Source organism: Notamacropus eugenii, chromosome 5, assembly GCF_028372415.1.
Source record: "Notamacropus eugenii isolate mMacEug1 chromosome 5, mMacEug1.pri_v2, whole genome shotgun sequence".
NCBI lineage: Eukaryota > Metazoa > Chordata > Mammalia > Diprotodontia > Macropodidae > Notamacropus > Notamacropus eugenii.
Genome location: NC_092876.1, coordinates 126,362,758 through 126,388,634, shown reverse-complemented (window position 1 = coordinate 126,388,634; position 25,877 = coordinate 126,362,758). Strand labels below are relative to the sequence as shown.

Genomic DNA, 25,877 nt, shown 5'->3' with positions numbered 1-25,877 from the left:
AAAGGAATCACTGGCTTTGGAGTCAGAGGCTCTAGGGTCAAATTCTCCTCTGCTATTTGTAACCCAGTGTCATGGGCAAGTCACTATTTCTGGTCTCAATTTTCCCATTTTACAAATGGGGAGAGAGGATGAACTGGGTGATTTATAAGGCCATTCTAAACTCTAAATCTATGATTCCCTTCCCTCCAATACTGAATACAAGTTTACTCTTGACCATTCACTGCTCATCTTGATGTCTTTGTATATCTGACAGTATCTGAGGAACTACATGAATGGGGGTCCGCCTGGTTATGCCCCCTACTGTGAAGAGAGGCTGAGGAGGACGTTTGTGAACGGGACCAGAACCCAGCCCCCTAGCTGGCTGGAACTACAGGTATGGGCTAGACTGGCTTTATGTAGGTCCAAGCCAGTAACTGCCTACCATTGCCTCTGTCAACCTTAAACCGTCAATCATTCAACTAATTATATGCCTGGCACTGTGCTAAGCACTGGGGATGCCCTCAAGGAGCTTATATTCTTATGCCAGAGTACTGCCTTACCCTTCTACTTGCCTGAAAATCACAGAATCTCAGGGCTGGAAAGGATCTCAAAGGGAATCCAATCCAATCTATACCTAAGCAGGAATCCCCTGTACAGAATCTCTAACATAGAACCATTCAGTCTCCATTTGAAAACCTGTAGGAAAAGGGAGCCTAGTGTGGTGTGGTGGGAAGAGCATTGAAGTTGGAGGCAGGAGACCTGGGTTCAAATCTCAGCTCTGATATCTATTAGTTGTATGATCTTAGTCAGGTCTCCTCATCTCTTAATTCCTTAGCCTTTTAATTCACTCTTAATTAATTAGCTAATTAATTAGCCTTAATTTCCTCATCTATAAAATGGAACTAATGATACTTGTACTACTCACTTCATAGGGTTATCTTGAGGAAGAGTTCTGTAATCTTTAAACAATAAAGTGTGTTATTAGTGTCATAACTCCTGAGGAATCCCACTGCACCTTTGGACAGTTCTGCTTGTCATCTGATTTTTCCCGACATCAAGTCTAAATCTACCTGCTTATAGCTTCCACCCACCACTCCTTTTTTTTTGAAATGGTAAACATTTATTAAGCTTTAATTTCTACATTATCTTATTTCAGTTCTGAAATCAGCCTGCAAATATTTTACTACATTAACATCAGTCCCCCCCATCACTCTTAGTTCCACCCTCCGGGACCAAAGAAGAGAAGTCTAATTGAGCTTGTGAAAAAGATTACCTCTGAATTCTCTTCTAGTTCTGACATGCTGTGGTTCTGTGACAGGGTCATTGACTTCATTTAAGTTACATGACAAGTAAGTCCCACCTTCTTTCCTTAGGCTAAACAATAGTCCAGAGTGGATTATCTCCACAAAACCACTTGTGAAAATACTGCTACAGAAAGGGGAGCACTTTAAGGGAAGGAACAGGTATTCCTCCCACCAGTACAGATGGTCAGATTAGCATGTTAGCATCTCCAAAGGCCCAGCTGCTTTCAGAGATGGCAGCCCAAACTGTGAGTAGGACAACCTAATTTGGTATCAATCAGTCAGTCATCTGAAATTTAGCATGGGACACCTAAATACCCAACGCTGATTGGTCAACAGAAAAGAACTCGGCTTTATTCAGTCAAAAAACAAAGAGGGGACAGTATAGTCCAATGGACTGAGTCCTGGACTAAAAAGCAGGACACCCAGGATCTATTTGGTAGTGACTGTGGTCAAGTCATTTACCTTTCCTAAGTCTTACTTTCTTTATCTATAAAATGAGATTGAAATAGATGATTTAAAAAATTGTTATTAAAATTTAAATACATAATAAGAAAAGAAAAGGGAACATATTATAAACTTATAAAATGTAAATATAAAATAAGAAAAGAAAAAACATAATATGCACAACAGGATGTAAGAGGATTCAAAAAATATGGCAATAAATATTCATTTCAAGAAAGCCTATATATTAAATACTGTGCAGTGTATTGAGAGCTGTCCATCTTTTCTTTGCTTCCTTGTAGGTTTTCTTTTGTTTTCTGCTGTGAACTTTTTACTTTGTTCTTTTTCTACTCTCCTTTCCCCCCAGGAGGCTACAATTAAGTGTGGTTATATTTATATGTAGATATAGATACATATATACATGTATATATATATATATATATATATACACACATACATACATACATACATACATATGCTTTTCCTAACAGAGAAACAGATGATTTATAAGATCTGTTCTTGCTTTGACATTCTATGTTCAAGGGTCCCTTTTAGCTCTAACTTCCGATATTCTATGTTCTAAAGTCTCTTACACCTCTGATATTTTGTGTTTTAAAGACTCTCTAGGGTCTCCTGCTTGCCCTGTTCAGGTGTCATTTTTTTAAAGTTCTTTTTTTCTATAAATTTTATAATATAGAATTATTGTATAATTATATAACACATATTATATATAGTTATATAATATATAATGTAATTATTATAATATAAATATTATTTATATATTTGTTTATTTTTAGTTTTCAACATTTCAAGATTTTGAGTTCCAGATTTTCTCCCCATCTCTCCCCTCCCCCTGCCCCAAGACAGCATCTGATTACCTCTTCCCCCAATCCACCTTCCCTTTTATCACACCTCTCCCTTCCTTTATCCCCATCTTCTCTCTTTTCTTGTAGGGCAAGATAGATTTCCATACCCCATTACCTGTATTTCTTATTTCCCACTTGCATGTAAAAACAATTTTTAACATTAATTTTTAAAACTTTGAGTTCTATTTTCTCTCCCTTCCTCCCTCCCTCTCCATCCCCACTGAGAAGGCAAGCAATTCAATATAGGTAATATATGTGTATTTATGCAAAAGGCTTCCATAAAATCATGTTGTGAAAGACTAACTATATTTTCCTCCATTCTATCCTTCTTATCCCCACCCCGTTTATTCTATTCTCTCTTTTGACCTTGTCCCTCCCCAAAAGTGTTTACTTTTAATTACCCCTCCCCCCATTTGCCTTTCCTTCTGTCATCCCCCCACCCTACTTATCCCCTTCTCCCCTACCTTCCTATAGTGTAAGATAGATTTTTATACCAAATTGAGTGTGCATGTTATTCCCTCCTTAATCTAAATGTGATGAGAGTAAGTTTCACTTTTTCCCTGTTACCTCCCTCCTTGTTCCCTCTATTGAAAAAGCTTTTTCCTTGCCTCTTTTATGTGAGATAATTTGCCCCATTCCATTTCTCCATTTCTCCTCCCAATATATTCCTCTCTCACTCCTTAATTTATTTTTTTAGATATCATCCCTTCCTATTCAACTCACCCTGTACCCTCTGTCTATATGTATATAATCCCTCCAACTACACAAATACTGAGAAAAGTCTCAAGAGTTACAAATATTATCTTTCCATGTAAAAATGCAAACAGTTCAACTTTAGTAAGTCCCTTATGATTTTTCTTTCCTGTTTACCTTTTCATGCTTCTCTTGATTCTTATGTTTGAAAGTCAAATTTTCTATTCAGCTCTGGTCTTTTCATCATGAATGCTTGTCCTCTATATCACTGAATGACCATTTCCCCCCCTGAAGTATTATACTCAGTTTTGCTGGATGGGTGATTCTTGATTTTAATCCTAGCTCCCTCAGTGATCCCTTAATGTAGAAGCTGCTAGATCTTGTATTATCTTGATTGTATTTCCGTAATACTTGAATTGTTTCTTTCTGACTCCTTACAATATTTTCTCCTTGACCTGGGAACTCTGGAATTTGGCTACAATATTCCTAGGAGTTTTTCTTTTTGGATTTCCTTTAGGAGGTGATCAGGGGATTCTTTCAATATTTATTTTACCCTCTAGTTCCAGTATATTGGGTCAGTTTTCCTTGATAATTTCATGAAAGATGATGTCTAGGGTTTTCAGGTAGTCTCATAATTTTTCAATTATCTCTCCTGTATCTTTTTTCCAGGTCAGTTGTTTTTCCAATGAGATATTCCACATTGTCTGCTATCTTTTCATTCCTTTGGTTTTGTTTTATAATTTCCTTATTTTTCCTGTAGTCATTAGCTTCCATCTGCTCCATTCTAATCTTTAAGGAATTATTTTCTTCAGTGAGCTTTTGGATCTCCTTTTCTATCTGGCCAATTCTGCTTTTTTAGGGCATTCTTCTTCTCATTGGCTTTTTGGATCAAGGTGTCATCTTTGGGCAGTGGGAATGACCCTGTCATAGATGCCATCTCCCAGCATGAATAGTGCACCAAGGAGTAGTGGGCCCAGAAGCACAATGCCCTATGGCAGCTCTTTTATCACAATGAGATCTTACCAGCCTATGTTCGAAGACCTTCTGACATTCTGTGTTCTAAAGTCCTTCTCAGCTTGGACATTTGATCCCCAAAGGGCACCCCAGGTCATTCCAAGGTCTCTTTCAGCTCTAACTTTCTGTGGTTTCATTTTACCCTAAAAAATCATAGGCTACGAAATCCAAGAAGCCCATCATGTTGCCTGTGACATTTATGGATGGGACCACCAAGACCCTCTTGGCTGACTCAGCAACAACAGCCCGAGAGCTCTGCAACTCCCTGGCGGACAAGATAACACTCAGGGACCGTTTCGGGTTTTCTCTCTACATTGCCCTATTTGATAAGGTTTGTGCTGCTCAGATTCAGACCAGAAGGCCAGGGGGAGGGTGTGTTGGATATACACAGGAGGCCTATGTTCAGTTCCCAGCATTCCTCCCAGCAGCTCTGTGATCATGGGCAAGTCACTTCTGTCTGAGTCTCAGTTATCATCCTATGTAAAATGGGTACAATACTAAAAAGCTCACAAGCCCATAGTTCTTTGCAGGTTACAAGGTATTTTCACAGCCTCTTTGTGAAGTAGATCACCCCCTGTTAGAAAAGAGGAGAAAACTGAAACCTGGGGAGGGGGATAAGATTTCCCCAGGTCACACAACTGTTTTGCTGATGTTCAGGTACACAGCTAACATATGTGATTAATTAGATTAATTAGAAGTCTGACTTGAATACAGATCTTTTACCTTCATCACTTCTTGAGCTGAACCCACTGGGGGTACTAGCACCACCTGCCTCAAAGGGGTTTTATGAAGTTCCCATGAGATGGTGCAGAAAAACCCTTTGCAAGCTCTCAAGGGAAAAAGAAATGCATTCAGAGGTTAGTGTTTTCTTTTTTGTGTTTCTTGAGACAGCTAGGGGGTGCAGTGGTTGGAGCACAAGGATCTGAAGTCAAGAAGACCAGTTCAAATCCTATCTATAACACTTACTAGTTCTGTGACCCTGGGCAAATCCCTTAGCCATGTTCCACCTCAGTTTCCTCATCTGTAAAATGGGAACAATAATAATGCCTCTTTCACAGGGTTTTTGTAAGGATCAGTTAATCAGTAAACATTTATTAAGTGTCTACTGCGTGCCAGGCATTGTGCTAAGTGCTGGAGATACAAATAGAGGCAAAGATAGACCCTGCCTTCAAGGAACTTAAAATCTAAAGGGAACGACAACATGGAAACAGATTTATATGGAGCAAGCTATATACAGTATAAATAGGAAATAGTTCATAGAGGAAAGGCACTAGAATTAAGAGGGGTTGGTGAAAGCTTTCTGTAGATGAGATCTTAGTTGGAACTTAGAGAAGCCCAGAAAGGTCAATAATCAGAGCGGAGGAGGTGAATGTTCCAGGCACAGGGAACAACCAGAGACAGAATCAAGTGAAATAACATATGTAGAGTCTTTTGAAGGGTTATGAATGAAAAACTCTAGAGACAGAGGTTCTGGGCAATTAAAAATTTATTAATTAGGCTAGCTAATAATCAATAAATTGATGGTTAGTGGTTTCTCTCAGCAACCAAGGCAAAAACATGGATAACCTGAAAGCCTTAAATATCTTTGGATAGAAAATGTACCTGGCAAGTGAAAATCAACCCTAACTGATGGACACTTAGTGATGAGGTGGGCTAGACATCTTCGGCTTTTCCTGCTGAGAATGGGACTTAATCACGGGACTCAGCTGCCTCCACCATCTGGATGGGGGAATCCATCTCCATCCACATCCTTCTGGTTGTTTTCTCCTTCATGAGCTGGGTCAGCCTAAGCTCTAATGGAGGGGTGTAAGGACAGGGGCTCATTTCTTTGGAGCAAGAATTGGTCTAAACTGGATTCTGTTTACTCTCTAAAAAAAATTAAGGTCTCCTAGATGGGTAGGGTCTGGCCCAAGATTCCAAGATGCAGGAGCTTGTTCTCTGAGGATTGGGGCAATTTCATGTCTTTCAGAGACTGACTGACCTTCTACAGGGCCTGGGCCCTAAATGAAGAAATAAAGGAGAAAGCCCAGATCCTAACTTACAACTAACAATTGGTTGTTAATAGAAAAATAATTTCTTTCAGAATGCAAGCTATTATAATCATTCCCCTGCTATATACACATGCACACACATACACATACATGCACACATACACCCACACACACTTTCTACTCCTGTGGCCTTGAGCAAGATACTTTACTGTTTTACTCTCTGTAAAATGTGGGGCTTATACTACATGACCTCTGAGGTTCTGTCCAGCTCTCGAGCTGTGCTTTTTGATATTCTGCCTCACAGGCGACAACAGCATAGTAGAATGTGTAGTGGGCTTAGAGTCACAAAACTGTGGGGTTCTGTTACTTTCTTCCTGGCTATGTGGGCTTGAGCAAATCATTTCACACTCTGAGCCTCAGAGTCCTCAGCCTTAAAATGACAGTAGTAAATCTTACACTCCCTACCTCACAGGCAGCTGTTTTGCAAACCTTAAAGTACTTTAGAAATGTAATTTATTAATTAATTATTATTACTATTACTATGGTTACTCACCCTTGCTATGGAAAAAAAATCACTGACTTTCAACTCAACTGGCCTTTATTAAGCAACAACTATGAGTAAGAAAGACTGAGACAGGAGGCAGCCTGGTTGGTGCAGTAGATAGAGCACCAGGCCTGAAGTCAGAAAGAGCTGAGTTCAAATTCGGCCTCTGATACTCACCAGTTGTGTGATCCTAGGCAAGTCACTCAACCCTGTTTGCCTCAGTTTCCTCATTTGTAAAATGAGCTGGAGAAGGAAATGGCAAACTTCTTCAGTATCTTTGCTAATAAAACCCTAAATGGGGTCATGAAGAATCAGACAGGACTGAACAGCAGCAATGAGTCAGCATGTTCAACGCTAGGGGTATAGGGATAAAATTTGCAATGCCTGATCCTCCTATATGTATATATGCTTATGTACTGGTCGGCAGGGGCGGGGATAGTAGAGTATGACATATACCTAGGCAGGAGTAATCAATCAACAAATACTAGATGCTGGGGATACACACACAAAGAATGAAACAATCCCTATTCATATGTAAAAAATAATTAAATACATAGTATTTAATACAAAAATAATGACATACAATAACATAGGAGGAAAGGCACCAGCCAGTAGGAGGAACATGGTAAAGCTTCATGCAGAAGATGGTACTTGAACTGTGTCTTAAAGAAAGAGAGATATTAGACTCTGTGAGGTTAAGAAAAGGATGGGATACATTCCAGGCACATGAGATGATGCCCACATAATATAGGGCATCCAAAAAGTCTAAGTACAGCTTTTAGTTTGAATAACTTCAGAAATAGAAATGCCACATGATTACAAAACCAACATTCGGAAATTTATTTAAATTTCTCTTACATTCATTTAGATCTATGGATTTTGAATAATAAATTTTAAATTTTAATTTGAACAAGTCAGGGGGCTCTGCATTAAGCACTGCACGTGCAAGTTTTTGGATGGCAGACCAGTGGATTGGTAGAGGAGGTCACCTCTATCACCTGATCTCTTCATTAGACTTTTTTCTCGTAGAGTGATGACAAAACTGTCATGAGTACATCAAAGCCTCATTGTTTGGATGATGTGAAGTCGACAATTACAATCAGTACATTCATTCACTGAGTAGCAATTTTATAGAGTGGTGAATACGACATGACGGTGATTATGTCGAACTATAATAAGAAACGTAGCAGTATTTTAAAATATGTAACCTTTCAAATATTGTTTTTATATGTTTATAGTATTTGTCCTTCTGAAGTTGTTAAAGTGTAAAACTGCACTAAGACTTTTGTCACAACTTGTGTGAGTCAAAGAGGCAAAGGATAAATCAAAGTCTAGGAAAATCTTAAGATAGAGAGACCATTTTTAGCTGTTGGTGGGAATCAAAAAGTCTACGTACATATTGGAGGTGGCACCGGCATCCAGTCTGTTGTTGTTTATCATCATCATCATCGTTGTTGTTGTTAGCATCTATGACATTGAATGTCCCACCTTACCCAGACTTCTGTTCCCTCACCATTGACCTCTTGTCTTGCCCCTGTTCAGGTGTCATCTTTGGGCAGTGGGAATGACCATGTCATGGATGCCATATCCCAGTGTGAGCAGTATGCCAAGGAGCAGGGGGCCCAGGAGCGCAATGCCCCGTGGCGGCTCTTCTTCCGCAAAGAGATCTTCACACCCTGGCACAACCCCCGTGATGATAGTGTGGCCACCAATCTCATTTACCAGCAGGTTGTTCGGGGGGTGAAGTTTGGGGAATACCGGTGTGAGAAGGTAAGTCTGCTAACCTCTTCTTCTAGGTTATTACATCTTGGTGTTGAGAAGGAAGAGATGGGAAAGATTTACTGGGTGGATCAGACCAGAGAGGGTCAATCTTCTTACTTTGTCCCTGTGAAAATAGACTTACTTCTTTTTTAGATTTTCCTCATCAGGTTGGATCTAGAATGGTCTAATTAGCCCAGTCTGGGCCAGTTCTCATCAGCGGTTTTACTCCCCAGCAACTTGACCAGCCCAACCTAGTCCCCTGATTTTCTGCCACCAATTTATAGATACACAGTAATACAGATAAATACTGACTTCCACCCTTCCACATAGCCCCAGGGGTCCTGCCCTCCCAGAAACATAGATGCCTAATATCTTCTTTGCACCCATGTCAAATGTTCAGACCCAAAGAACTTTATAAAACTTATGCCAAGAGCCAACTGAAGAAAATCCTAGACACTATAGGAGTGGAGCCTGGTAGGGTTCTAGTTCCTGCCTAGTTATCCAGACTTAAAACTTCAGAATCCTTTGCTCCTCAACCCACCTATCTAATCCAATGTGGAACCTTATCATTTCTACTTTCACAACATGGCTCCCATCACCTCCTTCTCTCCACTAGCAAAGCAACCATACTAGTTCAGACTCTCTTGCTCAGATATTTACAATAGCCTTCTAGCTGATCTCCTTATCTCAAATCTCTCCTAACTCTACTCCATTTTCCACTCAGCTACCAGGATGATTTTTCTTAAGCCCAAGTCTGACCATGTTACTCCCCTGCTCATTGAGATACAATGGTTTTGTATTACTTTCATTGTCCAATATAAAGCTCTGTACTTGTCATTTTAAACTTTTTACTCCCTGACCCTTTCCAATGACTTCCTTCCACACATTCTACAATCCAGCTGTTCCTCATACACAACTATACTTCTCTTATCTCTGTGTCTTTGCACTGGCTGTCTACCATATCTAGCTTACTCTTCCTCCTCATGTCCATCTCTGACTTCCTTAAAGATTCTACTCAAATCCCAGATCCTGTTGGAAGCCTTTTCCCCTCCCTCCTCAGTTGTTAGTGTATTCCTCTCTGAGATTTACTTCCATTTACTCTACATATAACTTGTGTGTGCTTCATTATTTATGCATCATGAGCTCCTTCTTCCATGTTCCTTCAAGGCAAAGATTATTTTGCCTTTCTTTGTATTCACAGTGCTTATCCCAGTGCCTGGCATATAGTAGGTGTTTAATAAATGCTTGTTAACTGACAGACCATAGATTAAAGAATGTAAGAATGGGAGAGAGGAATCTTTGAACACAGAATGTCAGTCTTGAGAAGGGCATTAGCTCTAAAGGGAACCTTAGACACCATCTAGTCCAGTTTTTCCATTTTATGAAAGAGAAAATGGAGGTCCTGGTAAGAGACATGACCTTCCCAAAGTGATACAATAAGTTCATGCACGAACCAAAATTTGATTTCAAATACTTATCCGGTGAAATGACTGTTCTCTTCAATTGAATTCAACAAGTCCTCAGCAAGAACTCTTAACGTATTTAGTCTTGCGCTGAGCGGAGCCTAAGAGATGATGTCATTCCTGTCCTCAGGGGACTTGTAGTCTCATTCAGGAGATAGGACTCACAAAAAAAATTGTGAAATTTTTTTTTCACAAAAAGAGAAACATCAGAGAATAATACAAGACAATGAAAGGTAGAGCACGGGGGAAGGATGAACCATAAATCCAAAGCCCTCAGTTCTTCTTGATTGTGGGGCCCTGGGCAGATCCCTGTGCCTGTCTAATGTGCCTGTGTAAAGATCTTATTACATAAGAATTGGGAGAAAGGGAGAATAGGTATGGATTGGAGGAGATTAGAGAATCTTCTCAGAGGATGATGCATCTGAGCTGGACCTGACTTCACTCTTTCTCCTCCCTATCTTTGTCCCTACCAGGAAGATGACCTGGCAGAACTGGCTTCCCAGCAGTACTTTGTCGACTATGGGTCAGAGATGATTCTGGAACGACTATTGAATCTTGTCCCTACCTACATCCCAGACAGGGAGATCACGCCACTAAAGACCCTGGAGAAGTGGGCCCAACTCGCCATTGCTGCTCATAAAAAGGTAGGCAGGTGATTCTCTGGAAGCTGGGGAGATAGAGAAGATTCTTAGAGGCAAGGGGCTTTCCTTGGAAGAACATTTGGTCAGGGTGTTATAACCTAGTCTTAGGTTCTGACTCTCCTACTGATTTGCAGAATGATCTAGGGAGATATTCATTTGGGAGGACAGAAGCAAAAGGTTGAGAGATATCTGCAGGACAGGTAAAGCCCCAGGACAGTGAGGAGTGGGACAGAGGTAGAAGCATCATTGAGGTTTCTAAATGAAAGGAGGCCTGTATGTGACAGTTATGAATGAATCAAGAGAAATATCAGCAGTCAGGAAATGTGAGTTCTGGTCTCAGCTTTGTAGTGTTAACTAGGATGACCTTGGGCAAATTATTTAATCTCTCTGATCCTTGGGTTTACTCAACAGAAACAAAGACATGATGATACTTGTTCTATTTTCTTGTGGGATTGTTTTGAAGGTCAATTATCATCATAAATGGCGAACTACTTGGTTTAATTTTTTTGTTTAATTTTTAAAATTTTATTTTATTTTTAGTTCCAGATTCTTTTCCTCTTCTCACCCCTTTTCCCACTCAATAAGGAGGCAGGAAATGCAAAACTCATTACATAATATGAAGTCACGCAAAATAAATTTCCACATCAGCTATTTTTAAAAAAAAGAAAAAAAAGGAAGAGAAAAAATACTTCAAAATGCACTCATAGTCCATCAGTTCTCTCTTTTGAGGTGGAGAGCATTTTTCATCATGAATCCTTTGGAACTGTAGTTGGTCATTATCTTGATCAGATTTACTGAGATTTCACAGTTGATTTTCTTAAAATATTACTATTACTGTGTAAATTATTCTCTTGGTTCTGCTCACTTCACTTTACATCAATTCATATAAGTCTTCCCAGGTTTTTCTGACAACATCCCCTTCATCATTTTTATAGCACAATAGTATTCCATAATATTCAAATATCATAACTTGATCAGCCATTCCCCAATTGATGTGCATCCCCTCAGTTTCCAATTCTTTGCTGGTATAGACCTGGTAGTGGTATTGCTGGGTCAAACAGTATGCACAATTTAATAACTTTTGGGGTATAGTTGCAAATAATTCTCTAGAGAGGTTGGTTTAGTTCACAGCTCCACCAACAGTGCATTAGCATACCTATTTTCCCATGTCCCCTTTAACATTTGTCATTTTCCTTTTCTGTGATGTTAGTTAATCTAATAGGTATGAGGTGGTACCTCAGAGTTATTTTAATCTACAATTCTTTAATTATTAGTGATGTAGTGCATTTTTCATATGACTCAATAGTTTGATTTTTTTCCTTTTAACTGCCTGTTTGTATCTTTTGATCATTTATCAATAAGAGAATGACTTTAATTCTTATAAATTTGACTTAGTTCCATATATATTTGATAAATAAGGCTTTTATTAGAGAAACTTGCTACACAGATTTTTCCCCCCATTTCATACTTTTCCCCCTAATTTTAGCTGCGTAGGTTTTGCTTGTATAGAACTTTTCAATTTTATGTAATTAAAATTATCCATTTTACTTCCTGTGAACCTTGTTTGGTCATGAACTCTTCACCTATCCATAGATCTAACAGATAGTTTCTCTCATGCTCCACTAATTTGCTTATGATAGCACTCTTTATTTCTAAATTATGTACCTATTTTGATCTCATCTTAATATACAGTATGAGATCTTGGGCTATGCCCAATTTCTGTCAGACTGCTTTCTAGTTTTCCCAATAGTTTTTGTCAAATCATGAATTCTTGTCTTGAGTCTTTGGCTTTATCAAACACTAACTAGGTCACTGTGCTCATTTACTTTTGTATATTGTGTACCTAATCTATTCCACTGATCAATCACTCTGTTTCTTATTCTGAACCAAATTATTTTGATGATTACAGCTTTGTGATATAGTTTGAGACCTGGTACTATGACGCCTCCTTCCTTCTCATTTTTTTTTTCATTGATTCCACTGATATTCTTAATCTTTTGTTCCTCTCCAGATAGATTTTTTAAAATTATTTTTCTAGTTCTATGGTTATTCTGTGGTAGTTTTCTAGTTGTTTGGTAGTTTGATTGGTATGGCACTGAACAAGTAAATTAATTTAGAGAGTATTATCATTTTTATTCTGTTGTCTTGATGTACACATGAGCAATTAATATTTTTCTAATTATTTAGATTGTTCTTATTTGTGTGAAGGATGTTTTCTAACTGTGTTTATATAATTCCTGGATGTGTCTTGGCAAGTAGACTCCCAAGTATTTTTTACTGTCTGTAGTTATTTTAAATGGAATTTCTCTTTTTATCTCCTCCTGCTGGATTTTATTGGTAATATATAGGAATGCTAATGATTTGTGTGATCTTATTTTATATCCTGAAACTTTGCTAAAATGGTTAATTATTTAGACTAGTTTTTTAGTTGACTCTTTAGGGTTCTCTAAGTAAACTATCATATCATCTACAAGAAGTTATAGTTTTGTTTTGTCATTGTTTATGCTGATTCTTTAGATTTCTTTTTCTTATCTTATTGTAATACCTAGCATTTTTAAAAGTATATTTTTATTTATTTCATTAAATATTTTACAATTATATGTAAAAATTGTTAATGTTCATTTAAAAAATTTTTTTGGTTTCAAATTCTCTCCCTCTTGCCCAGCCTCCTACCACTTGAGAATTCAAGTAATACAGTGATTATACATATAAAGTCACACCAAACATATTTCTATATTAGTCACCTTGGAAAAAACACCAAAAAGCAAAAGAAAAAAATAAAGAATATGAGAAATGTATGCTTCAGTCTGTACTCAGAGTTCATCATTTCTCTCTCTGGAGGTTTATAGTATTTTTTTATGAGTCCTGTGGAATTGAATTGGATCGTTTTCTTGAACAGAATAAGAGCTAGCATTTTTTATATAATATTAAAGAATAATGGTGATAATGAACATCCTTGCTACTTCCCTGATCTTACTGGAAAAGTTTGGGGTAGATATTACTTACTATTTTTAAAGTCCTATTTATTACTGTGCTTTTTAACATTTTTAATACAAATAGGTGTTGAATTTTATTAAAAGCTTTTTCTGTGTTTTTTGAAATAATCATATGATTTTTGTTGTTTTGTTATTGATATGACCAATTATATTTATACTTTTCCTACTATTTCATCAGCCCTGCATTCCTGGTATAAATTGAGCTTGGTCATCATATATGATCTTTATGTTATATTGTTGTAATCTCCTACTAGTTTTCTATAGTTTTATTTCTCTGTTTTGGCTCTCCTTGGTTTAGGTATCAAAACCATATTTGTGTCATCGAAAGAATCTGGTGGGAAACCTTCTTTATCTATTTTCTCAAATGACTTAGGTAGTTTTGGAATTAATTGTTCTTTAACTATTTTGTAGAATTCACTTGTAAATCCATCTGGTCCTGAGGTTTTTTTCTTAGGATACTCATTTCTTGCTTATTCAATTTCTTTTTCTAAGATAAGGTTATTTCAGTATTCTATTTTCTGTTCTATCAGTCTAGGTAATTTCTATTTTTGCATCATCCATTTTAGTCAGTTTTATTGACATATAATTGGGCAAAATAGCTCCCAATAATTACTTTTCTTTCCTTCTCAGTGGTTGTGATTTAACTCTTTCCATTTTTGATAGTAGCAATTTGATTTCCTTTTTTTTAAAAATCAGATTAGCAATAATTTATTTATTTATTTAAAATAGCTCCGAGTTTTATTTCAAGAGTTTAGTTCTATGGTGTTTTTTTCCTTCAATTTTATTAATCTCTCCTGACTTTAAGGGTTTATTTTTTGGTATTTCATTGGGAGTTTTAAATTTGTTACTTTTTTCTAATTGCATGCTTAATTTATAGACTTGCTCTTTCCTATAAAGATGCAAATGTTTAGACATAAAATTTTCTTCTTTTTTTTAAACATTAATTAATTAATTTAATTATAGTTTTCAGCATTCACTTCCATAAGTGAATTTGAGTTCCAAATTTTCTCCCATTCCCTCCCCTCTTTCCACCCCAAGATGGCATGCAATCCGATAGGTTCCACATATACATTCACATTAAACATTGTCATATTAATAGACATAAAATTCTCCATAATTACTGCTTTGGCTGCATTTTGAAAATTTTGATATGTTATCTCATTGTTATTGTCTGTAATGAAATTATTGATTGTATCTGTGATTTGTTCTTTGACCCAATACTTGTTTAAGATTAGATTATTTAGTTTCTAATAATTTTTGATCTGTAGTTTGAAGACCCTTCATTAAAAATAATTTTTAATGCTTTATGGTCAGGAAAAGATGCATTTAAATATTTCTGCTTTTCTGAGTTTGTTGGTGAGGTTTTTATGGCCTAAACATGATTAATTTTTGTAAAGGTGACCTGCACAGCTTAAAATAGGTATCTTCTCTTTCCATTCAGTAGTCTCTAGAGGTCTATATGTCCAACTTTTCTAAAAGTCTATTTATATCTTTAACTTCTTTCTCTTTTTTTATTATGTGGTTAGATTTATTTAGATCTGATAAGGGTGAATTGAGGTTTTCTTCCCACACTAATATAGTTTTACTATTTCCTCCTATAGCTCATTTTATTTTTTTCTTCAAGACCTTGCATGCTATGTTACTTGGTACATATATGTTTAGTATTGCTATTACTTTATTGTCTATGGTACCTTTTACCAAAATGTAGTTTCTCTGATTATCACTTTTAATTAAGTCTAATTTTGTTTTTGCTTTGTCTGAGATCATGATTACTTCCTCTGCCTTTTCTTACTTCACCTGAAGCATAATAGATTCTGCTTTAACCTCCTTTAAAAAAATTTGTATGCATCTTTCTGTTTCAAGTGTTTTTTATAAAACACATATTATTGAAATCTATTTTCTAATTCTGATTCTGCTATTCTCTTCCATTTTATGGATGAGTTCATCCCATTCATATTCATTGATAACTGTGTATTTCCCTCCATCCAATTCTCTCATCCTTTTTTCCTTTACCCTGTCACCTCCTCAAAAGTTTTGTTTTTTCTTCTGATCACTACTTCCCTTAATCTGCCTTTCCTCTTATCCCTCCTCCTCTTCCTCTTAATCCCTTTCCCTCCTACTTCCCTGTCAGGTAAGATAAATTTCTATACTCAACTCTGTGTGCGTGCGTGCGTGTGTGTGTGTGTGTGTGTGTGTGTGTGTGTGAGAGAGAGAGAGAGAGAGAGAGAGAGAGAGAGAGAGAGAGAGAGAGAGAGAGAGAGATTCTTTCCTCCTTGAATCAGTTCACATGATAATGAAGTATTTAAACACTGACATCCCCCATTCTCCCCTCCGTTGTATATAAATTCTTCCTTGTATGCTGCATTTATGTGAGATAATTTCCCCTATTCTTCCTCTTCCTTCTCCCTTCTCCTAGTGCTTTCCTCTTTCTCACCCTTTTATTCTTCTTTTGAGATCATCCTAATATAACAGAATCACACTCATGCCATCTATCAAAGTAGACTCCCTCTAACAGCCCTAGTAATGACACAGTTCTAAGGGATTACCTATCTATCTATCTATCTATCTATCTATCTATCTATCTATCTATCTATCTATCTATCTATCTATCTATCTATATGTATATATCTATATCTATATCTATATCTATATATATCTTCCCATATAGGAATATAAACAGTTTAACCTTGTTTAATTCCTTATGATTTCTGACTTATGTTTACCTTGTTATGCTTCTCTTGTATCTTGTGTTTGAACGTCTAATTTCCTATTCTTAGCTCTGTTCTTATCATTAGAAATGCTTGAAAGTCTTCTATTTCATTAAATATCCATTAAATTACATTTTTCATTTTCCTGGGGAAATATTTTATGGTTCTTTTACGGTCATCAGGGGAGGAGGAGAGAGCATTTATTGATTACTCCACCATCCTGGCTCCTGGAAGTTCAAGTAGGTGACTTACCGAAGTTTAATCTTTGGGCTGAAGGTCTCAGGAGCTGCTGCACTGATATCTGGTGCTCAGCGGCTCTCACCAGCTTGGTTTGGCTTGTCTCCCGCTCCACTTGGTCTTCCCACTACTCTCAGGTTCTTGGGTCCCTTCTGCTCCGATGCGCTGACTGTTCTGCCCTGTGCGCTGGGGGCTCACCCCAGTGGAATAGATCCTTCCCGTGGACCTTCCAGTCTAACCTGGGCTCCAAATCCATCATAGTCTTCTCCCACTGGATTCTGCACCTCTAAAATTTAGTCAGATTCTCCTTTCAGAGGTATCTGAAGGAGTTTGTCCAAGAGCTTGGGTGAGTCATTGCTCTCACTCCACCATCTTGGCTCTGCCCCACCTACATTTTTCATTTTCCCCTGTAGGATTATATTCAGTTTTGTTGGACAAGTTATTCTTGTTTGTAATCCTAGCTCCTTTGCCTTCCAGAATATCATATTTCAAGTCATTCCTTCATGTGATACCTGCTAAATATCCTGTAATCCTACCTGTAGCTCCATGGTATTTTAATTACTTCTTTCTGACTGCTTGCAATATTTTCTCTTTGACCTGGGAATTCAGGATTTGGACTATAATATTCAAGGGAGTTTTCATTTTGGGATTTCTCTGAGGAGGTGACTGGTAAATTCTTTCAGTTTCTACTTTGCCCTCTGATTCTAAGATATCTGGGCAGTTTTGCTTTATAATTTCTGAAAATATGATGTCTCAGCTTTTTTTACTCATGTATCTTACATAGTACAGTGATTCTTAAGTTGTCTCTCCTTGATCTTTTTCCCAGGACAGTTGTTTTTCCTATGAGATATTTCACATTTTCTTCTATTATTTTGTTCTTTTGACTTTGTTTAATTGTTCCTTGATATCTCATGGAGTCATTAACTTCCACTTGACCAATTCTAATATTTAAGAGATTGTTTTCTTCAGGGAGCTTTTGTACTTTCTTTTTCAATTTGGTCAATTCTGATTTTTAAGGAGTTATTTTCTTCAGTATTTTTGTATCTCTTTTACTAAGTTGTTAATTCTCTTTCCAACATTTTCTTACGTCACTCTCATTACTTTCCCTGATATAGCCTTTACTATTCTCATTTGATTTTTAAACTTTTTTCTCTTTTAAAAATCTTTTTTAAAAAATTCACCTAAGGACTTCTGGGGTACTTGTGTCCGATCTGTATTTTTCTTTAAGGCTTTACTTCTAGATATTTTCAAGTCATTATATTCTTCTCTGTTTGCATCCTGATTTTCCCTGTCACCAAAGTAGCTGTTTATGGTCAGGTTCTTCTGTTTTTGTTTTCTTTGTTTTTCCAGCCCACTTCCTGACTTTGTACTCTATGTTATGTTGATCTCTGCTCACCTCTGGGAGGAATGACTGGCTTGAGCCTCTGTCATTTATGTCCTTCTGCTGCTTTCACAGTCCATGATGGGAGCATATAAGTTTTCAGTGCTTTTAAAGTGATAGGGTCTGAGGAGAAGTCTTTACTCTTCTGGTTTGCACTCTGCAAATTTCTGACTTGGTTTAGATCACCTGTGTTTGTGTTTCAATAGGTTGCTGCTGGACTCAATCACAGTTAGACTACTGGGAGGTTCTACAGGTTCAGAATGACTGAGCTGATGATGGATCTTCCTTAGTTTTGGTCTTCTCTTCTAGTTTTGGTCTTTTCTTCTGGTTTATTCCACTGAAGACATACATATGGGACTAAAGAGGAAAACTGAGTCCCCATTCTGTTCCTGGGCTCAGAGTTACACACTCAAGTTTTTGGAACTTGTTCCCTGCTCCTTATACAAGTAGGACCCCTTGTTCCCTTGTGATCATGACTGCCCCTCTCTCTGTCCTGGAACTGAGTAATTGGTGACAGAAATGCCAGATGGCACTAATCCTGTGCACAGCACTAGTACAGAGGTCCCCTGGGATTTCTTTCTGCTCAGGTATTCAGTCTCTTTGCCATCACTAGGTGCTGGGCTACTCCTTACCACTAGTGTGGCTTGTACATTCCAATGCCACTTCTGCCTATTGTGACATTACTGCTGTTTCTTTGTGCTCCTGGCCAGCCCCTATCCCAGTGCTGAGACACATATCCATCTTCCTAATTTGTCCTGGGCCAGAAAAATTACTCACTGTGACTTTTTCTTGGCTTTCTTGACGAGAATTCTGTTTGATGCATATTCTAGGTTGTTGCAGAGGGGATGTAGAGCTAGGCAAAAATCCTGTATCCCATCTCATCATCTTGACTCTGCCCCAGAAACCATTTGGAAATGTAAAACAAAGATAGCATAGATTTAAGGTTGAGTGAATTTGAGAGAATGAAAATGAAGCATACTGCTGAAAGGGCTTTGGAAAGTAAAAATCACTAAGGAAACAAAGTGTTGCATAACTGTTGTATTGTTATCGAGGATGATGATAGTACTGGTGACGTTTCTGGTGATTTCTCTGAATGGTGCTTAGGGGATCATGCTTGGATGATGATAATAAGGACGTTGAAGATGCTGCTACTGCTTTAGGTTATGATGAGAATAAATATTAGTTCAGTAATTTTTCAGTCATATCTGACTCCTCGTGACAGTATTTGGGGTTTTGGGAAAGATACTAGAATGATTTACCATTTCCTTCTCCCACTCATTTTATACATGAGGAAACTGAGGCAAACAGGCTTAAGTGACTTGCCCAGGATCACACAGCTAGGAAGTATCTGAAGCCAGATTTGAACTCAGGAAGATGAGACTTCCTGATTCCAGGCTCAGTGCTCTATCCATTGAGCCTCTAGATGCCCTAAGAATAAATATGTTGGTAGTCAATAATGATAATAATGTTGATGGTGGTGAAGATGAGGAGGAGAAGAATGGTGGTGGTGGTGGGAAAGATGATAATGCTAGTGATGGTGGGGATGATATTGTTGAAGATGCTACTGCTGATGTTGGTTGTGATGAGGATAAATGTATGGTGGTAGTTACAGTGAAAATAATGATGGTGGTAGCTGTGAAGATTACGATGAGGAAAATGGCAGTGGTGATGGAGATGGTGTTGTTAAAGATGTTGTTGGTGGTGATGGTGATGATGATAGGGATGGTAATGAGAATGGTGGGGATGGTGGTGCTGATGAAAGTGATGATAATGATGAATCTGACAAAGATGATGAAAAGAATGAGCATTACTTCATTATCACTCTAGGTTTTTCTGCAAATATTACTGAATTTTGAGTTTTTTCATCAAATAAGAACCAATAAATGTCAGATGGGATCCTCAGTATAGTGTATATGTATGCATCTTATGATCTTTCCTTTCTACCACAGGGGATTTATGCTCATAGGAGAACAGATCCTCAGAAAGTCAAAGAAGATGTAGTGAACTTTGCACGTTTCAAGTGGCCTTTGCTCTTCTCTAGATTCTATGAAGCCTTTAAGTTCTCAGGTAACATCTCTAGGTTCCTCTCTCCCCATCCCTGGGTTGGGAGACAGAATTTTAGGGATGAAGGGTTCTCTATTTTTCTGAGTCAATCACTCAATAACCATTTATTAAGTGCTCATTATATCCCAGGCATTGTGCTAAGTGCTGGGGATACAAATACTGGGGTGATAGCACATTTAGGTACAAAAAAATATACACGAATACATACAAAACTGATTTTTAAAAGGTGGTTATAAGAAGGCAATAGCAGCTGGAGAGATCAGAAAAGTATTCATCTACAAGTACTTGTATAAGCATCCTGGTACTTGAGGCAGATCTAGAAGAAAACCAAGGAAAACCTCCTAGAGGCAGAAGTGAGGAGGCAATGCATTCCATGCATGAGGTACAGCCAGTACAAAGGACATGAAGTTGGAATGTTATGTGTATGGAACACTATATAGTCCAGAATGGCTGGCTCTCAGAGTGTGAAGCAGAGAATAATGTGTAGAAAGGCAGGAAAGGCAGGAAGCTACCAAGTTTAGAAGAACCTTAAGTTACTCCTATAAGCAATAGGGAACCACTGGAGTTTATTGAGCAACAGAAGTGTCATGATCAAGCTTGTGCTTTTGGAAAATCACTTTGCCTATTTCAGGGATGCAAATTAGGAGAGGTAATGAGGGTCTGAGCTAGGTGGGCATCTGTGTGAGTGGAGAAAAAGGGACTTATACGAGACATGTTGTGGAGATAGGACAATGTTTGACAGCTGATTGTGAGATATATGGGTTAGGTGAGAGTGAACATGACACTGAGGTTGCAAACCCAGGTAACTGGGAGGATGGCAGTGCTCTTAATAGCAATAACAAAGCTGAAAAAGGAGGGTTGGGGATAAGATAAAAACACGCTGATTTTGAGATGTCATTGTGGCACCAAAAGAAGTGTCCAGTAGGTAGTTCATGATGCAAGATTCATGGTGCTTGATAGAGACACTGGGGCTGGAGATAGAGATCCATGAGCTATCTGCACAGAGATAATAATTGTATAGTCAGAGAGAATGACAATGTAGAGAGAAGACAGAAAAGGAGTCAGGCTATATGACCTAGATGATGGCTCATCAAAGGGTGATTGAGGAGGATTGGTCAGAAAGGTAGGAGAAGCAAGAGAGAGCAGTGTCCTGACGACTCAAAGAGGAAATAGCTTCCTGGGGGAGATAGTGGCCATTGGTGTCAAATGTGGCAGAGGGATTGAGGAGGATGAGAACTAAGAAGAGTTTAGAGCTGGAAAGGGACTTAGAAAGAAACTTGGTTTCTCATATTTCTGATAAGGAACTGAGACCCAGAGAAGGTAGATGACTTGCCCAGGGTTGCACAGTAATTATCAGAGGTAAGGTCTGAACCCGGGTCTTTCTGACCCCAAGTCTAGCACTCTGTCCGATGGAGGTGACCCTGAGGTCTTAAAACTTGATGCCTATAGAATAGAAGCTGAGTCAGGCCCTATCAGGCTAGGAAGACTTTGAATATGGGTCTATATGGCTGTCATTCATTCAGGGACTAGTCTTGAACCAAGTTGGCCATAGAGTGATGAATGTTTTTGGATTTTTCAGCCATAGTGACTCTTAAGGACCACTTATTGACTCCTAGAGGGACTCTGATCTATGTTGTTAAAGGGAGGGCCCACACTGAAGAATTCACAGATTCTTGAAGTGTTAAAATATTAATGATGACCACAGGGTATTGAACATAATATATCTTCTCCTCGAAGACCCCAGATCATCATTATGAACCTCCATTACCATACATGGCTTGATCCAGTGAAGACCTCAGTGGCCTAGTGAGTCCTGTTTGTGCCTGCACTGAATGGCCCTAGGCCATTACTTCTGGGTCCTCCTTATGTCTCCTTTTTAGGGTCTTTCAGAACCTTCCCTAGATGCTTAGATCCCTAGCTACTCTAGTCCAGGGCCAAGCAGATTACCAGATTCCCTATCCCAGGTAAATAAGAGAGGCAGGTTTGGGTCCTGGGGGTGGGAGAGAACAACACACTTAGTTCAGTGTCAGTAATGATCCCAGTTCCATCACAAACACACTCTGTCCCTGGAGAATGCCCTTAACTTCTCTGCCCCAGTTTTCCTCCTCTGTCCTTCCTTATTCCTGGAATTATTGGCAGGTTCAAGTGAGATAATGGGTATAAAATCACTTTGCAAAGAGTTATTATTGGAATGGTAGGATTTCAGAGTTGGGAATTACCTCAGATATTGCATAGTTCAATATTCTAGAAGACCTCCAGTGACAGGGAATTCATTACCTTATAAGGCAAACCACTTTGCATTTGGGCAGCAGTAATAGCTGGGACATTTTTCCATCTTTTAAATTGAGATTGGCCTCATAGATTCCACTTAGAAGGGACTTCAGAGATCATCTAGTCCAAACCATAGCTGAAGAGGAATTCCTTTGTCTCTTGGAATCCCTGGCTGTCCTTGATACCTGAAGAGCACATTTTTCAATAGTCTTTCCAACTTCCTCTCCCAGCCCCCAGCTATTACTGCCTTCCCTTCTAAGGTAACTCCCTTCACCCTGTGTACATCTTATATGTGCCTGTCATAAACACGTTGTCTCCTCGTTAGAATTTAAGCTTCTTTTGTGCAGGAATTGTTTTTGCTTTTTATTTATATTCCAGTCACTTAGAACGGTAAATGTTTGTTGATCGATAGGGTGAGTGATTAGGAATTTCTTCCCATAGAAATCTACCTCCTAATAACTTCTCCCCATTGTTCCTAGTTCTGCTGTCCAGGGCCAAGCAGAACAAGACTAATCCCTCTCCTATGAGGCAGGCCTTCTCATATTTAAAGACAACTTTCACATTTACCCAAAGCCTTCTCTTCTGTGGGTTAAACATCCCCAGCTCCTTCAGTTGGTTTTTCTATTATTAGCCTAGATGGCTCCAGAGGAGAGGGTGAGGCGTTACATAGCCCTGCCTCACTTAGATCCAATTCTCTTACAAGTACAACAATTTCCATATATATTCTATTCTATAATAATATTTCTATTATTAGAATTATAAATTCTCTTATCTCCATTACTGCCATCATCATTATTATTACTTATAGTCTATACTCTTCCCAACCCAGGGCCCAGTCTGCCCAAGAATGATGTCATTGTTGCTGTCAACTGGACGGGCGTCTACTTTGTGGATGAGCAGGAGCAAGTCCTGCTGGAGCTGTCCTACCCTGAAATCATGGCTGTGTCCAGCAGTAGGTGAGGACATAGGGATGGGTGCAGGGACACACAAGTAGAGGTAGCCCAATTGGCGGGACAGCCAGGAACCAGACTGGGGTGGGGGGAGAAAAAGAGGGAGGGGGAAGGAGAGAGGCAGAAGGGAGGAGAGGGAGATGGAGAAGGGGAGAGGGAGAGAAATATGGACACAAAGAGACAGAGATAGAGAGATGGAGAGACAGAGAAAAACAGAAAGACACACAGAGACAAAGAGAAAGAAACAGAAAAACAGAGATAGAGAGAAAGACACAGAAACAGAGAAAGGCGGGCAGAGAAGAGAGAGAGAGAGACAGGGGGAGGAGAGAGAGAGACAGGGGGAGGGGGAGAGAGAGATACAATTTCTGTGACCCAACAGACTGTCAGAGCTGGGAGGGCCTAGAGGTGGTTCTTTAGTGCTGGGAGCTGACCACTTTATAAGGCAACTGATTCCACTTGGGGACAGCTTGAATTATCAGTGAGTTTTTCCTCATATTGAGCCAAAAACTCCCTCTCTCTAATTTCCCTTATTTGGCTCTAGTTCTAAATTGTGGGTGTATCTCACTTTACGAAAATCTGATTTAGAAAAATTTCATCTGAGGAAGATGGTTTATATTATAAAAGGTTCCTCCTGATCGTAGCGGTAGAATTGGCTCAGGCCAGGGAGTCAGGGACCTGGGTTCTAGTCCCAGAGAATCATAGAATCCCAGAGTCAGAGGGAACCTCAGGGGACATCTGATCTGATCTGTAGCTGAAGGGACGCCTTCTCTACAATGTCCCTAATTAGGGGTCATCTAACCCTCATTTGAAGGTTTTTGGTGACAGTTTACTTCTCCTGAGCCTCTACTTCCTATAAAAGAAGACTGAACCTGGTGACCTCTGATGTCCTTTCTGATTCTAAATTTTTGACTTGTATGTGATTCTCTTAGGCCTTAAAGTATGGTGACCCCACTTTAGCACGAACAGACTTTTGGGCCTAGAGGATCATTGTGAGGCTCAGGAACTATGCCTGCTCTTTCTTGCAGTGGGGGGAAGCTGCAGGCTCAGAGCTTCACACTGGCCACCATCAAGGGGGATGAGTATACATTTACCTCCAGTAATGCTGAGGACATCCGAGACCTGGTGGTCACCTTCCTGGAGGGGCTGCGGAAGAGGTCCAAATTCGTGGTTGCCCTCCAAGATAACCCCAACCCTGGTGAGTGAACTCCATTCCCCTCCCCCCTGCACAAAAGGGCCAGGATCAGGAGGGGATTTCCAGGGGGTTTGGGTGCCATGATGTACCCTTCCCTCCTGGACCAATGCCCTCCCAGCTCTCAGAAAATGTTCCCTACCCCTCATAATAAAAATAATGAGAACAATGATGACTTACATTTTAAAGAACCTGACTCCACAATGTGTGTATGTGTTTTTAAATGTAGCCATCCTGTGAAGTAGGTTATACAAGGATTATTATTCCATTTTGCAGATGAAGAAATGGATAAGAGAAATCAGAGAAATCACTTGCCCAGCTAATGTCAGAGCAGGGATAGGATTGATTTCTACTGCAGCATTTTTTCTACTCTCCTTGTTTTCCCTAGGTCCTCTTAACTTCCTACCACCCCTGTCTCCCACCTCCTACCCCAGCCACACACACATATGCATACATGCATACACATATACACATACCAAGCTCATTCTCACTTCCCTGCCTTTGCTTAAGCTGTGCCCCCTACCCTAAATTCTCTTCCCATGCTTCTCTAACTAATTATATTCCAATCAGCTGGAGGAAGGAAAATGGAAATAGAAACACCCTCTCATCCTTCTCTTTGATTTTACAAAAGAAGAAACGAAGGCCCAGAGAGTTAGAGTCACACAGGTAGTGAGCAGTTCAGTGAATAGTTGAACCCAAGTGTTCTGACTGTCAAATCAGTGTGCTTTGCACTGCACCGTGAACCAAAGCATCACCGTTAACCCTTAGAAGCAGCCACAAGATGTCTTCCTTTCCCGGATACACACACATCCTGCCAGCATTATCCATATCAGAACTCACCCAAGTTGTCTCCTTTCCTATTATGAGCAGCCCAGGCTGTTTCCCCAGCTCCTTCTTGCTACCCAGGAAGATGACATAAGCTTTCCCCAGCCCATGCTCGTCTTCTAGGGATTCACAGAAAGAGACAGCCTCCTGCAGCTCAGTTCCCATGGAAACACACAATCACTAAGGAGGAAAAAAACTCCAGACTACCATGAGGTCTGGAATTCCATGAGCTCCCCCTGCCTTGAGGCTAGTCGGTCACCTGTGAGCTGGACTGGGCAGAAGCTGAAGAAAGTCAGCTTTCCCTGGTTCCCACAGAATAAATGATCAGTTTCCATATCACTTAGCATCACAACATTCTTTCTGCTACTAACTCTTAGACCCTCCTCTTAATCAGCATCACAGAGGAAGCATAGCTATTTTGCCAGAGATATTCCTGACCATAGGTTTTCCTGTCTGTATTAATAGCCTCCTTGCACTGTCTTGCTATTGCATGAGATGTGATCTGAGATGCTGGTACAAACCAACTAAACAATTTGGTGAGAAATAGGGAAGGAAGTGG

At 39.1% G+C, this 25,877-nt stretch overlaps 1 protein-coding gene across 2 annotated transcripts in view; it reads left to right on the top strand.

Moving 5' to 3' along the window:
- Nucleotides 1-25,877, top strand: part of MYO7A (myosin VIIA) — a 182,542-nt gene that overhangs the window by 120,100 nt on the left and 36,565 nt on the right. For both annotated transcript variants that reach the window (XM_072610771.1, XM_072610770.1), the window contains 7 exons: nucleotides 254-373; nucleotides 4,455-4,628; nucleotides 8,375-8,602; nucleotides 10,530-10,700; nucleotides 19,969-20,086; nucleotides 23,184-23,310; nucleotides 24,330-24,499. In XM_072610771.1, coding sequence (XP_072466872.1) covers nucleotides 254-373; nucleotides 4,455-4,628; nucleotides 8,375-8,602; nucleotides 10,530-10,700; nucleotides 19,969-20,086; nucleotides 23,184-23,310; nucleotides 24,330-24,499 — 1,108 coding nt within the window. The remainder of the gene's footprint in view (nucleotides 1-253; nucleotides 374-4,454; nucleotides 4,629-8,374; nucleotides 8,603-10,529; nucleotides 10,701-19,968; nucleotides 20,087-23,183; nucleotides 23,311-24,329; nucleotides 24,500-25,877) is intronic.